At 43.0% G+C, this 14,476-nt stretch overlaps 1 protein-coding gene across 13 annotated transcripts in view; it reads right to left on the bottom strand.

The window, feature by feature from the left end:
* Positions 1 to 14,476, bottom strand: part of LOC115340186 (probable bifunctional methylenetetrahydrofolate dehydrogenase/cyclohydrolase 2) — a 62,064-nt gene that overhangs the window by 5,858 nt on the left and 41,730 nt on the right. For 4 of the 13 annotated variants that reach the window (XM_030011354.2, XM_041126575.1, XM_041126555.1 and 1 more), the window contains 4 exons: positions 13,832 to 13,921; positions 8,057 to 8,177; positions 7,132 to 7,284; positions 5,151 to 6,820 (listed from right to left, as the gene is read on the bottom strand). The exons of 1 other annotated variant lie outside the window; for it this stretch is intronic. In XM_030011354.2, coding sequence (XP_029867214.1) covers positions 6,766 to 6,820; positions 7,132 to 7,284; positions 8,057 to 8,177; positions 13,832 to 13,921 — 419 coding nt within the window. In that variant the 3' untranslated portion in view covers positions 5,151 to 6,765. Of the gene's footprint in view, positions 1 to 5,150; positions 6,821 to 7,131; positions 7,285 to 8,056; positions 8,178 to 13,088; positions 13,317 to 13,831; positions 13,922 to 14,476 lie in introns of those variants that run through there. 8 more of the 13 variants (XM_041126564.1, XM_041126576.1, XR_003922961.1 and 5 more) reach the window with 7 other exon arrangements.

Below are 14,476 nucleotides of genomic sequence, written 5' to 3'. Positions count from 1 at the left end.
AAAACTGAGCCCAGAGTTACAGCTCAATTTCACAAGTGGCCTTATTTTCACAATAGGGCAAAAACCCCTCAAACCATCAGATGGAAAACTCCCCCAAAATGGCTATGCAAGACATGCCTCAACTCCCAAGTTCAGTTCATCTTGAACTGCTCCAGATAACGAGCATTTAAAACAGCTTTTACCCTCATTTGTCTGTGAAATTTTGTCTCAGACTGCTTTTATGCTTATATCTTTAAAAAATAAAATTAGAATTTTCATTTGACTCGCGCAATCTAACGATCGGTTTGGACCAGCTATATGACAGCCTCTATGTTGTGATGTGAACTGTTGCTGCTACACGGACTTAATAGCAGGACGTGGACCATAACTAATCCTTAAAAGTCACCTACATGGAAAACTCAATGACACAAGTCTTCTGACTGTTATGCTTATTTTTGTGTGTCCCTTACTGCTTACATTTTTACTTCCTTTTCTATGCGAACATTTATCAATTTGAAGCCCCAACAAGATGGACAAAAAGATGTATAGACTTTGGTGGTACCAATTCCTATCCTTCCACTAAGATGTTCACCACATCCAGCAAACGGCAGCTTGGCTCTCTTTCCAGGCCTTAGGTCTCTGCTGTTTCCCTTCAATACAAAGGCAAAATCTTGGCCTGCAAACAGGAGAAAAGTAGTCACCTGGATCCTGGATGGGTAGGCCAAAGGCCCAGGGTTTATGCCAATGTCTGGCTTCATGCAACTTGGATAAAGCAACTTGCCCTTTTCTGTGCCTCTATTTCCTCTTGTATCATTTCATCTGGCCTCCTAGAAAAGAAGCCTTCACCTCTTCCCCCTGCAGTTATCTAACCTCTCATTTAGGGGTCCGCCTGCCCACACAGGCAATGAGCTTACATACCAAGTCAAACTCCGCACTCAACCAAAACCACTCTGTGCCCCAGCTTCTAACCCCAGCAGCCACTTGAGAGCGTGCTATTACCATCTGCGCAGCAACTAGCAAAAGGGGCCTGGCATAAAAGTGCTCCCAGCAATACCACAATAAACATTTCCCTCTTCTGCGCAAATCAGCCGTGTCAGCTGTGCTGTGACACCTCCTTCAGCTTGCTAAGAGCTGCTTCTTACAGAGCCTGCTCTTGCTCCCATTCAATTCAGCGAGAGTAGGAGCAGCCCAAAGTCTACTCATAGTACAAGATTTTATTGCTGTCATGATGATTAATGACTACTTACACTGAGCTTTTAATGAGTACCTGCACTTTTTTTTGTTTGTTTGTTAACTGGGTCGTAAAGGAGTCCCAAATGATTTCCTAGATTTATAGTACAATAGGGACCTCTACAGGCATCTCCCTCTTCAGAGCAAGGCTAACGACATGACATGTACGAGCAGCCACGCATCACTGCAGATGCCATCAGAGCTCTGCAATGCAGAGAGACCGTAGAGCGCTGAGCTATGCAGACAGCACTTTCAGTCTCTCAGTCGGCAGGTCAAGTTGCTCACTGGTGCCTTTGGGCCACTGAAGTGGCACCTTGAAATGCAAGCAATAACCAGTGGATTTTTTCCCACTCCTCATTTTTCATGCTGCTTTTTCTAGAGGCTGGATCCAGCTACCCCACTGCCATGAATCTGTTCGGTTCCATGCCAGTAGCTACTGAAATGAGCAGGGCTATTGAAGACCCTAGCTACGATGGGCCAGAGTTGACTGAACACAGCCTTCAAGTTATTTATCTGCATTACGCAAATTGTCTTACTTCAAACACTTACATTGTGTCATGATACTTCTCTGAATAGGTCCAAAAGTTGAAACAAAAACAAAAAAAATTGCACTCATGTCATACAAGATATAGAGTTGAAATGAATATTCAGAAAGAAACTCTTGCTGTTTGCCATCAAACTTCCATTTCACCAAGACTGACCCCTTTTTCCCCTCTCTCAGTACTGCTACTGTGTTATCGATCTACTAGAGAAGAATTTCTTAAAAGAATTCAAAGAGGCAGAAGAACGATCCAACAGCTACAGCACTATGAGCAGGTTTGAAAAGTTTGATGCCTCTCCTTCATGTGACTTGTAATGCCTCCCTGTCTTAGCTCTCCACAGCACATCATCCCCAAAGCACTGCCTTGCTTCACAGGGATGCTCTACAGACAAATCCATTAGGGACTACGAGCTTCAGGGGTCATGGGAGCTATTCTGAACTTAATTATTAAATCAATTATTTTGCCAAGTTAGCCTTCTCTTCGCAGGATACTTTTCCAACTAGTGTATTTCATGGACCAGAAATTAAATAAAACATATAATGGGGGTAAAGAATGACAAAGCTATAAAATTTTGCAGAGCGCCACGTGATTTTGGTGGGTTTGGTTTTTTTTTTGGGGGGGGGGGGGTATGGTTGGTTTGTTTGTTTGGGGGTTTTTTGCATAAAGTCCAGAGTCACTAGCGAGTAACCAGTTTCACAGCTAGTTCTTAGGACACAACCCAGTACTTACACTCAGACCATATGCTAGTTAGCCCTGTGCTAGCCACATGAGCACAAATCAGTTTTTTACTTTTAATATGCACTAGAAGAAGCTGGGTTGCCAGAGTAAGTGGGAAGGACCAGGAACCCTGCTGGGTTATTATGGAAAACATACTCTTGGTTACTAAGAGTAAGAGAAAACCTTCTCTGAGGTAAAACTGTCTCCTACCTACCTGCCTGCCACCAGACGTCTAAAACCTTCTTCAGGATCCTCTGGCAGTGTCTGCAGTTGCTGGCTGGCTATCGGACCACACGGGCCAGTGGCCTGGCTGTTCCTGTGCTCTTGCAGCTCAGGTTGCTGAATCAGCCATGTGCAGTCACGGGCACCGCTGTTAATCAACAGTACACCCTATCAGGCAGGCAGGACAGGGGCACTGCATACTCCAAACATTAGCCATCGATACACTTCCTTACACTTCCTTCCAAGATTAAAAGCAGTATTTTGAAAGGACAGTCATCTTTTCCACAGGCTTGCATCTCACCATTTTAAATAGACCTTGCTGGGATCAGGAAAACTGCAGGCCACTCACACACTTCAATAGAAAATGGGTGTCAAATTCAGGGGAGGTATTCAAGTCACAGCCAAGCATTAGCAACAAAGTACACCTGCGTGGTGACTGCAGATGTCAGTGAAGCAGGTAGAGGGCTGGGTCGCTTAAAGGCAACTAGGCTTGAGAGATGCGCTGCAGGAAAAGCCAATGTGGTTCCACCAGCCAGGATCACACACAGGGCAAATGCTCTGTCCTTTGGAAAGGCAGGTACCAGTCTTTAAGGTCTCTCTCTTGGCCCTGCTGAGCTGGTGCCCCAACAAAGCTGACACAGGACTGCCTAAAAGCCACACAAACACAGGGTCTCCTCTTGAAATGACAGGTTTTGGCACGTGCAGCTAATAGGAAGCAGAAGCTTACGACTCTCTTAATTATGCCATTACAGAAGGAGTCTGAGCCTGATAAATGAGCCAGGAAAGATGATCCTGATCCTCTGACAGGCCTGTTCTGCAGGAAATTCAGCACCGTAAGCAGCAACACACCATACTAGCCCAGTAGCATCTGTCACTTATCAAGGCAGGGCTCAGCACGGCTGACTCCACGAAGCAATCTGAGGCAACGCAGACTTCCTCAGCCAGGTCACTGCATCAAACAGCAGAGTGATTCATTCATGCAGTGATGCCTCAAACACAGCTTGGGCCTGATGAAAGCCCTTAAAACTGCAATGACAACACTCTTCTCTCACATGGGCTACAGCCTGTAAACACTGTAGACTGATAGAGAAAGTTGTCAGCTGTGTTGGTGCCACCAGCCTTGGATGTCTGAGAAGCTGGTAGCCTGCTCCAAGGTTGTGCTTCAGCATGCAGGGCGTACAGCACGCAGGTGGCAAGGAACCCATTTCTGGAAGCCTCAATACCACTTGGAAAAGGAAAACGAAAATAAAGCAAAGACCTGCTTTTCCTTCCTTCTTCCCATCTTCATCTTTCCACTTTATTCTCATTCTGCCCTTAGACAAAGCCTCATTTTGCATGGCACAGACTCATCTGGTGTTTCATGCTCGAGCTTTTTTTCCACTAGCAGAAAAATCTCAGCAAACTTCAACTGGCTGCCTTGGACCAGAAAGCAAACGAGAAAAAATATTTCACTATTTAGTCTCCTGCTAAATTGTGGTCTTGAAATAGACCTTCCTTCCCAGTTACGTTTAACGAAACATTAAAAAAAGGAAGTCATTATGTGTTTGTACAGGTACAGAGTGTCTCATTGCAATCAGTACTTTCAAAGAAGCACCTGGATATCGTGCAAGGCACCTGCTTGGCCACTGGTATGTAAAGGGTGACAAAAAAGTAAGAGGACATGCAAATGGTTAAACTCAAACAAAATCCATCTCTCCCTGACAGCTCTCTCTGGACAGGTGAAAGTCCAGTTGGTCAAACTCCTGCCGTTAGAACTCCTTTCACACCTGCACGTACACCCTGAGCAAGTTGTGTTACTGTGTGTGCCTGCTCCAAGACCCAGCCTCTGTGATGCAGAAGGGCTGGTCCTCTAGAAATTAATACAACACTTGCAATGTGCATGCAGGAAGAGACAACTCACTGCAGAGAAGGAGTTTCACTCACATGACAAAAGCTTTGAGGCTTTTCATCCTCTGGCCTGTCCAGCTCTAAAATTGTCTCCAAGATCGATGAGAAAGATCTCTCACCTGTGTTTTCCTGATGACACGCATGTTGCTAATATGTCTGTGCGAAGGGTGAAGGGCGGGCTGTGTGTATGTGTGTGCATCTGTGTGCACGACAATGCCCAGATTGTAATTCATATCTAATTGCACTCTCACTACAGCAAATGTTAGGGCAACTACTGAAAGCTGATGTAAAACTTGTGAAGAGCAGAAATTGTCTGTCAGTGAATACTAATAAAAAGTCAGAAGAACAGAAAGGAGCAAACAATACAAAGATCTGAAGATTTAACTTGAGATGAAGAAAACAAAAAGGCTGAGAGTTGGAAAATCAGCTCAGTGCCTCTTAGAAAACACTCATGTCAATGCACAGAGGAAAGGACTGTCTGTCTCCACCCACCTCCTCACCAACAATCCTTTCTGTGTATGCATGTGTCGCGTGCCCCAGTCTGTTGCATGGGGACTCCAACCAAACAGTGTGTGACGTGTTGTTTTATTTATTGGTATCAAATGGAGAGCCAAGATGACTCAGCTACTGACCAGGATCCCCCTGTGGTAGAAGCCCATTGAACTTCAGACCACTGGAGTGCCAAATGTACATATACCCTTTCAAAACCCAGTCTTTCATACACATTTCAGCATTATCATTGTAGTCTCACAAATACAGGGGTTTTTTAACAAATGGCATGCATCCTGTTGTGAAAATTAACTCACATTAACAAAGAAATTGAGCTTTCCAGCAGTGCACCTAGAGTTAGGAGCCTATATCATCACATAAAATCCCGAAGTACCTAACCGCCTTTTTCTTGTAGATGACTAAGCATAGTGGATGCATCAACAACATGCAACAGCTGAAATGAAAATCTCTTAGAGCCATCTCCAGCCTCATCAGCACTAGCAAACACTCCAGCTGTCAGTGAGAAGTCACAGTTTGTGCCACTGTCTTCAGAACCAGTTTTCTCCCCTTTTCCTTGAACAAAATCTTTTTACCTTTGCAATTCTTTGTAGACAAGATGAAGAAAAACAAGCGTCTAATATGTATCTGTCTGTCCAGCGTGGAAAAAAATCCTTACGGTCATTTCTTTCTTATTTGAGTGGTCACATTGTGCACGTAACGTAAGAATGGAATAAAGAGAGTCTGTTTCCTGGGAAAAGCTATACTGAAGTTTCATAACAAAATTCCAGCTTCCCTAGCAACTCAAGTCTTGCGCTGAAATCACGGTGCAGCAAGGTAATGTTCTGCGTGAAGTTCTGTGAATCTCATGAGCTGCTATATGATGTTAGGGAAAAGTAGAGTTCTTGGTCAAGAACACACTCAATAATCCATTTTGAGAAAGATGTCCGATTCCTTTGCTTATGAAAATAGTGAGAACTCGCCATGCCCAGAGGTCATGATGTAATTTTCCATGAATCGCTTACTCTCTATTCCCAAGTTTAAGTAAGCTTTTGAGAACCATGCATTTTCCTCAGTTCAAAGCATTTTAAGATTTTGTCCTTTGTGGCAATAGAAGCCTATACTCTGCTTAGCACACTGAAAGTAACTGCTGTGTTGGAAGAGGGCTGTTTATCCACACACATAGGCAGCAGACACTGAAATCGGAACCCAAACGGTTTCTTGTCAGCATATGATGTTCAGGATACAACTCCATTGTGAGACAGGTTGTGCTTTTCCTCCAGAGGAGAAAAAAGATGAAAAAAGAAAAGAAGAAAAAAACAAACCAAACAACAAAAAACTGACAGAAAAGACCAGAGCAGAACACTGTACTAGGGCTTGAAATGACTGAAAACAGCTAAAACCAACCAGTCCTCCCCTCAGCAAATATCAACCACAGGAGAGCGTTGAGAAGGCTACAAGCATCCTTAGCTGTTTGGACCTGCTCATCTAGCAACCTTTACTAAAAAGAGGAAGTCTTTCTTCAAAAGTGAATGGAGCCCGTCAGTTCTGCAGGCGTTCATTTTATGTACTCGCTCTGTCATTCCCTTTATTTCATCTCATCAGCGAGGCTGGGGTACCTGCTGGATGGCGCGGGGTGCCCTTCCTAGCAGAACTTCCTCTCGTTTACAGGCAAATTGGCAAGTGTCCCAATGCCAGATCTTCATAACGCTGTCTCGCCCATGCAGACTTTGTAGGGTGATTTCAACTTCCTGCATCTAAAATGGACAACATCATGTGTTTTTAATCAGACAAATCTAAAACCACAACAGTCTAAACAGAACCTAAATCTAATCATCCAACCCATTCAGGCAGCCCCAATGAAACCCATGTTTTAGACAATTGCACCATTTGACCCGACCAGCAAATTGGAAAGCAGAAGTATAGAGTGTGAGCTCCTTTAAGATCACACCGCAAATCAGTAACAGGCAAGAACAACACACTCCCAGGGCCCTCAAAAGTCTGCACACTGTTTCTTCTGGCCCACTATAATTCAGATGAAGGTAGTAAGGTTACATATCTCCCATACCTCTTTCTTACGTAGCAGTAGATGACAGCAAGTATCCCACTTGTCAGTATTCCTACACCAATTCCCACAGCAATGTAGCGTTCATAAGAATTATGTGCGTATGAATTTAGTGTTAAATGTTCACACCTCTCTCCATTATAACCTGCGAGGCACCTACAAAATAAATATACAACATGCAAAAATCACTCAGAATTTCTTATGCTTTGTATTTCAGAAACACATGTTAGTTTTCATCAGTTTTAAAAAATTTAGAACAAGTCTAAACGAGGATCGTCTGAATCTGGTGCTCAGTCAGAACCTCTTCATTCCACCAAGACTACCAGTTGCCCCAGTCTATCTAGTTTAAAGCTAGCTCAAGTACTGCAGTCACAGCAGCAAATGCAGTCTAAACATACCCTCATCATGGAGGGTGTGGACAAAGAGCACTGTGCTCTGCTGATCGTTAGGTGACCACTATGTCTCCAAAGGCCAAAGCTGCCCAGTACGGATCCCAGAAAATTTTAAGGACACCATAGTCCCAATTGTTGTGTAAGCAGTTGTGGCATAAGGGAGTTGCAGCTGCCATCTTCGAAGATCCTGCCTCCTTCATTGTGCTCACTGTGAAATCTACTTATTCCTCTACTACTTACTGTAGCATCAGTTATGATTTGAGATGCCATCACGGCAGTGACCTACAAAGCTATGTATTTTCCCTCTCCCTTCCTTAGTATTACACTAGCACAGCACTACTGCCTCGTTAACAGTCCTGAGCCACCATAGCACTCGAGCCTGTGCCAAACTTTAAGCCTGCAAATACTTGACTGGCACTTGAAAGCTACGCTCTGCTGAAAATTAGTCACATAACATTAGTTAACATGTAGCAGACAAAGAAAAATGCTATTGTTGTTATTTTCTAAGAAGGGTACTTATAAGCAGTATTCTTTACTTGCATATGGGTTTCCTCAATTCGCTGTGGAAAGCACAGAGCCCATTGATGCAATAGCTGTGGTGTTCTTCAAGACAGGTCTGCATAAGCTTCAAGAGCTTTGGCTGCTCTGTGTAGTCTACTGTGAAAGGGGAAAAAGTCATGTTATATTTAGGGGAAAAAAAATAATCATTTTAATATATTTTCACAACTCAGGTTGAACAGACATTGCCTGCAGAAGACACTTAACGCACAGATTTACTGCAATATGTCTTGTGAGCAAATTCAAACACCGCTAAGCAGAACGAGCTTCTAGGACATTCCATCATAGCTTTAGAGAAAGAACAAACGGTAAATAAATTGCTTGCTCTTGAGAAGCACGTATAAAAATGATTATGGGAGATTCATCCATGGTAACATCAGCACTACCCAACCTGCAATCCAATCAGAAAAACCATCCCAGGAATATAAGGGGTTTAGGACCATGAGAGCATTGAATTGTTCTCAGTATGCTTCCCAGTCCGAATGCAAATTATTAGTTAACTCCTTTTTTCTCTTCCCCATCACAAGAGAAACGACTGCATTTCTAACACTCCTGCCTGCCAGCTCTGCAACTATGAGTGACTGATGAATGGTGGGATTGCTCCCTCTATCCATTCTCCACGGTCTAATGTTAGCAGTGTCCGATTATGCTTGTAAGCATCCAAACTGCCCGGATGGTCTTACCGTGCAAAAGCACGGTCCACTACTGTTAAGTTCCTGAACTTGCGCAAAATTATATGCATGCAGGCCAGTAAGCATGTTTTGGCTTTGAAAACACAGAAAATGACTACGTTATTCCCAACCATGGTGGCTCAAATGGGAATAAAGGAGAAGTCAAAACTGTTCTTGGGGATCTTATATCCATGTTACATACTGATAGAAGAGCGCCTGAGCTCAGGAACGAGGCACCCTGCTGTGTAGGAGTGTAGAGGCTGGCATGAATCTGTAACATGGGAGCAGGGGTGCGGCAAGTGAAGAGAAAGCTCAAAAGCTTCACCATCAAAGGAAGTATCTGTTTGAACTGGTCTCTCTACCCAGTTACAGGAATCGCTGGTGGGGTGGGGTGTCCAAGCAAAGTCTTACTATTTCAGGGGACTGGTTTAGTGATGGCTGAAGGTGATTTCCTAACCGAGTGTATGTCAACACCAGCTTTCAGTTATGACCACAAGAAAAATAATATCATGCAGGAAGGTGACAAGGTCTGCTCAGAGTGACTAAACAATCGTACAGCAAGCAGAAACCTTCCTTTCTGACTAAGTGCTGAATCAAGGTCTGGAGATATTACACTGATGGAACCACTATTATAGACGTAAGCCTCTAGCCGTCCTGCGGGCAACTCGAGATCCCACGACACATTTTTCAGAATTAACACCACCGACCCCCTAAATTCCTGATCAAATTCCAGGTTGAGTCATTTAATGGCAGGAATCCCCCCTGTGCGCTCAAACTAGGCGATTTTTTCCTTCATCCTTTATGCAGCTTCATCACAGAAATGACAAGTGATGGCAAACAGCTGCTCTACTCTACGCCCGCATGCTAGAGCAGTTCACAACTTCAGTTGTGAATCGTGTGGTTTGGACACCTAAGAGGCATGATGCTATCACTGTTACTCAGATCAAACAACAGTACTTGGAAAATAGTGCCCTCTCAAACCTGACAAAGTAATCAGACTTCCAGCTTATCAAGAGACTCAGACAGAACAAGTAACAATTCAAGTCAGCTTGAAAAAGAAGATGTTGGTTTACTACACTTTCTCGGGAAAAGCTACGGAGGTGGAAAAAACATGTCTTGCTTTAAAATGAACTTCGGGCTGAGAAAAGGGCATCTTTTCCATTCTTGTAAGGAAAAATCACAAGTTTCTCTTCACACTGCGGAGATGGGAGACCTAAAGCTTGAAACACAATGCTAGAAACTATAAACCAAACCCACAGTTTCGACCTAGCAATCAAATGACAATACATACACACTGAAGGATATGCCCAGACTGAGGCCCTATCTTTATTGCACACTACGATGCACCAGGGGAGCACCTGAAACAGCTCACAGACCAGATTTGTGTGCAGCATCACCTAACAGCAACCTCTACGCTACCACAGCTAGGTTGTCCCCATATACTGAAACCAGAATGGTATCGCTGCTACAGAAAGCCCCTGTGTAGGGCAGACACCCCCATAGCCTTGAACCACACACTCTGCAAAGGAAGATGCCGGCGCTGGCTACGCGCAAGCTCTAGTATCAAGCTCTGGCTCTTTTCTGGCTGGCTCTGGGAACGCCACCGACAAGCTCCGTGGACAGGCTTCTTGACTTGGACAGTCAGCACAGGACCAGGCCTTGGAATGACCGATTGAAGGAAGAGAAGAACAACTTAAGAAAGGACAGATTTCAGGAAGAAAAGACAGATTTTATGACAAGAGATGGATGATACTATTTTCTGCACAGGAGGACCGTACAATGCTCACTGCTGGGAAAAAGCACAAAGGAAAACAGAGCACATGGTAAACACAACACAGCTGCAGAGCTCAGCATGCCAAGGAGATCCAGGACACAGGAGACCTGCAAAACCCCATTTTCACTCAGGCCTAATATACCTGCAGACCAGCCACTGAAGCTCTGCAGGGAAGACTTTCACAAAATAGGCAATGGCTTCCCCTGTTCACGCTTCCCCTGTGCCTCTCCTCAAACACTTAGGCCCCAACTGTTTTGAATCGCCATTTCAGCCCAAAGGGGGCTGAACAGCGCACTACGAAACCACTAAACATAAGCACTCAACAGGACCCTTTAATGTGCATTTCCTGTTGCCCAAAGTACTACTCTTCCACTGGGCCCTGAGAAGATATCTACTGCACAGGTTTAGTATTTCACTCGTATCTCTGCCACACAGGGAGAAAAAAAATAAACAAGGAAGGTACAAATCTACACAACAGACTCATGAAATCACCAGCCACCTCTACTCAAACTTCCACCCGATCGATTCACACAGCCAGAACAACCCTCCTCATTTACCCCACCGGTGCCGAGAGGTGGCAGCCTTTCATCTACCAACGCCTGGAAGAAACCTCGCTTCATGCAGGTACATGAAACCTCTTCCCCTGAGTGCCGTGAAAGTTAGTACTGTCATTAGAAACAAAGGTCAGCCTAGAGCAGAAGCCTGCCTAGAAAGCATTTGAGATAAACACCTTGCTGTGCAGGCGACAAATGAACAATACATTCCTCCCTCGTTGTCAGGAGCAAGAGCTTTGTCCATTGTAGGTTGCAAGATCAGATCTTAAATGTACACACTAAAATTCTAAGTGCTAATTATTTTGACATTGCAAAAGTACAAATTACCTCTGAAAGAATGATGAGTCTTGAAAACAAAAAGAACGATTTTCTAACCCATCCCAGAGCATTATGCTAATTCATATCATATTTTCCACCTAGATACTAAATAAGCTGTTGAATAAACACATCCATGTGCCCTTTCATGTCACGTGAGCAAAGAAAAGCATGCTGTGTAAGCACTTGACAGTTGCCTGTAACTGAGTCATTCAAACAGATACACTTGGCAAGATCTGACATGAAATCAAAACTACAGGTACTTGGAAGCCTGGGCATGCCAAAACTGACAGACTGGCAACAAAAAGAGTCAGCCACTAAGACCACGACAGCTCAGCCTTCAAGTATGGTGCGTCATGGAAAGTCAGAAAGGGGAGGGAGGGAAGGGGTCAGCCCCAGGTTCAGGGCCTCCCTTACAGGCTGCACAGAAGCAGCTGCTCATGGCAATGAAAGGATCTCATTCTTCCCCCAGTAAAACAACCAAGCCCTTCCCTACCCCTAGCTGCCCGTTTTGCTACAAAGGCTCCCCTTCAGCCCAAACTGTGTCATAAGTTCTCTATCCCTACCGTGTCAGCTCCCAGCCAGGCATCCTCTCCATTACGTTTTCGCCCCCAGCTGATCACTAAACCTAATGTTTCCTAGGCCCAGCCTGATCTTGTAAATAGGAGGCAAATGGATTGAGCAGAAATTAACATCCCCAGAGGACTTGCAATCCCACAAGAAACTGCCAGTTCCTCCAGTGATACTTAACCAGGAATTCATTTTCTTCGGATCCAGTATTACTGAACCTTGGTTATAAACCTTACTATAAACTTAACTTGCACAAGGAGCTACAAGAAAACTTCAGAGAGATACAGCCAGTTTCTTTGGAGTCTCTTGTAGCATTTCTTTTCAATCTTCTTTCTGGAAATGCTGTTTTCTAACTTTTCACTGGCTTTGTAAAAGGTCCACTGAAATATACTTTTAACTACCCGTGTAAACGTGTGCTTGTATGTTTGCGAATTTGCTTCCACTTTTGAGGGGAACACGCTCTCAACTAAAAGCGCTGATATCTAGTTGAATTGCAAGAGTCACAGCTTCCATAAAGGTACATAGGACAGTAACAGACATGGCTGTGTCCCTGTAAATAAGCCTCTTATTTGTTAAAACATGACCCATAACTCCTGCTTTCTAGAAATAACACGAACAGGGTACTTAACGAGTCACAACATAATTCTACTTCATTATACTCCTGTTTGCTTTATGCAACTCTGGAAGAATTGTGTCACAGACAAATCCACTAAACCAGACCACAGTGCTGCACTGATAAATCAAACTACTACACTCAAAAATCAACATCATCGTAACCTCACATACATATGTATGTGTATCTATATAAAAAAATATATATCTTACATACATATATATGAAACCCACTTATATAGTATTTGTATATGTATATAGTATATGGATGAGTGTATATATTTCTATAACACTGTACCACTATGACAAAGTAGGAAAAAAACCCAAACGAAAAAACAGTTTGACTTGTTATGAGAAAAATAAAAAGCTTATGGATCTACTAAAAAAAGCTTGTAAGACATTCTGTGATGACTTACAATTAACAGAAGATGATTTGTATGCATGTTTATGTTCTTTTTAAAGTACAAAGACATTAATAAGTATCACAGTTAAAATCCTTTCCTCCTTTACTGACCTGCCAAAACCTCAGTTCCAAATCGCACAGTTCTCCAAAAGTAATGACATCACTAGCACCTGAAGTAACATCAAGAATGCAGCTTGCAGGATAAACACAGCGCTCTGGTCTCAGATGTTGGCAGGTAAATAGCTTGAGTTCACATTTCAGTCAGAAAAGAGAAAGAAAGAAAAGAGAGAGCTAGCACTCTGAAGAGGGCTGTGGAAGCTGTGATAGCCGAAAGCAAAACTGCAACAAAGAAAGAAACTACTGAGTAACAGTAATGAGAAGGCATCACTTGAAGTTATGCTTGCTGCATTCTCACTTGAGTGCATAAAAATTCACACTGAGGACAGCTAGAAACCAAGCACTCGTTAAAAGTAACAGAAATGGCCATCAGAAATGCAGATCATGCATCTCAATTAGCCTTAAATTATCTTCTTCAAATTATAACTGACTTTGGATAAATGATCCTTTAGCTGGTCAACACTGAGCCTACCCCAGTGGAGTGGCAGCTATTACTTCAGAGACGTTTTTAAGGCTCCTTGAAGAAAGCAGCTCATCTCACAAATAAAACACACACAAAATTCAACAGTGTCCAAGTGATAGGAGCATTATAGCAGCTATCATCATAATAGATTTTGTTGGGTTTTTTTTTGTTTTGGGTTTGTTTGAATTTTTGGTTGCTTGGGGTTTTTTTTCGTTGGTTTGGAGGTTTTTTTTAAGTGACATTAATAGAGACGAACAGAACAAAAAAGAAATACCTTCAGCGTTGTTTTTTGTCCAATTATTCCATAAGTCTGTGCTGAGGGATGAAACAGTAATAGCTGACTCTTCACTCAGTGCCCCCATTGCTGTGTAATGCAAATAGATGCTTACTGTAACAGAAAAACTCAATATATCTATTCAAGGTTCATTTCATGCAGAAAACATGTACCCACTTAATACAATTCTGATATGATGCAGCAATACAATAACAATTAATTTAAAACATTCTTGCCTCAAACTTCCTTATGCCGCAGCGTAATAATGGTTGTGGGGAAACAAACCATTGTTTGCAAATTTCCAAAATCACATCCATTCTGTTCTCCATTCTGTTACCTTATGCAATATACAACACAGATACCTGTAATATGCTACAATGTTACACCTATTTACCCGTCTAAGTAGCTTCTTTTCAAAGCATCTAAACTATGCCCTATCAGTTAAAACCTCATCCAGTTTTAAAATTTCTGAAGTAATTCTGTTTTGCAACGTCTTTGCATGCTTCCCACCCCTACTGCTTATTTCAGAAAGAGTGAATTATTGTTCAACAAAGCCTTGTATCTTACGACATTGAAAAGCCTCCTCCAAACCTACCTTTCAGCAAAATATAGATTAGCATTCCAAATGCCATGGCAAGCAGCTGC

The sequence above is a fragment of the Aquila chrysaetos genome, chromosome 1 (assembly GCF_900496995.4).
Source record: "Aquila chrysaetos chrysaetos chromosome 1, bAquChr1.4, whole genome shotgun sequence".
Classification (NCBI taxonomy): domain Eukaryota; kingdom Metazoa; phylum Chordata; class Aves; order Accipitriformes; family Accipitridae; genus Aquila; species Aquila chrysaetos.
The sequence above is the reverse complement of the archived record's forward strand: the minus strand, read 5'-3'. Positions and strand labels throughout refer to the sequence as shown.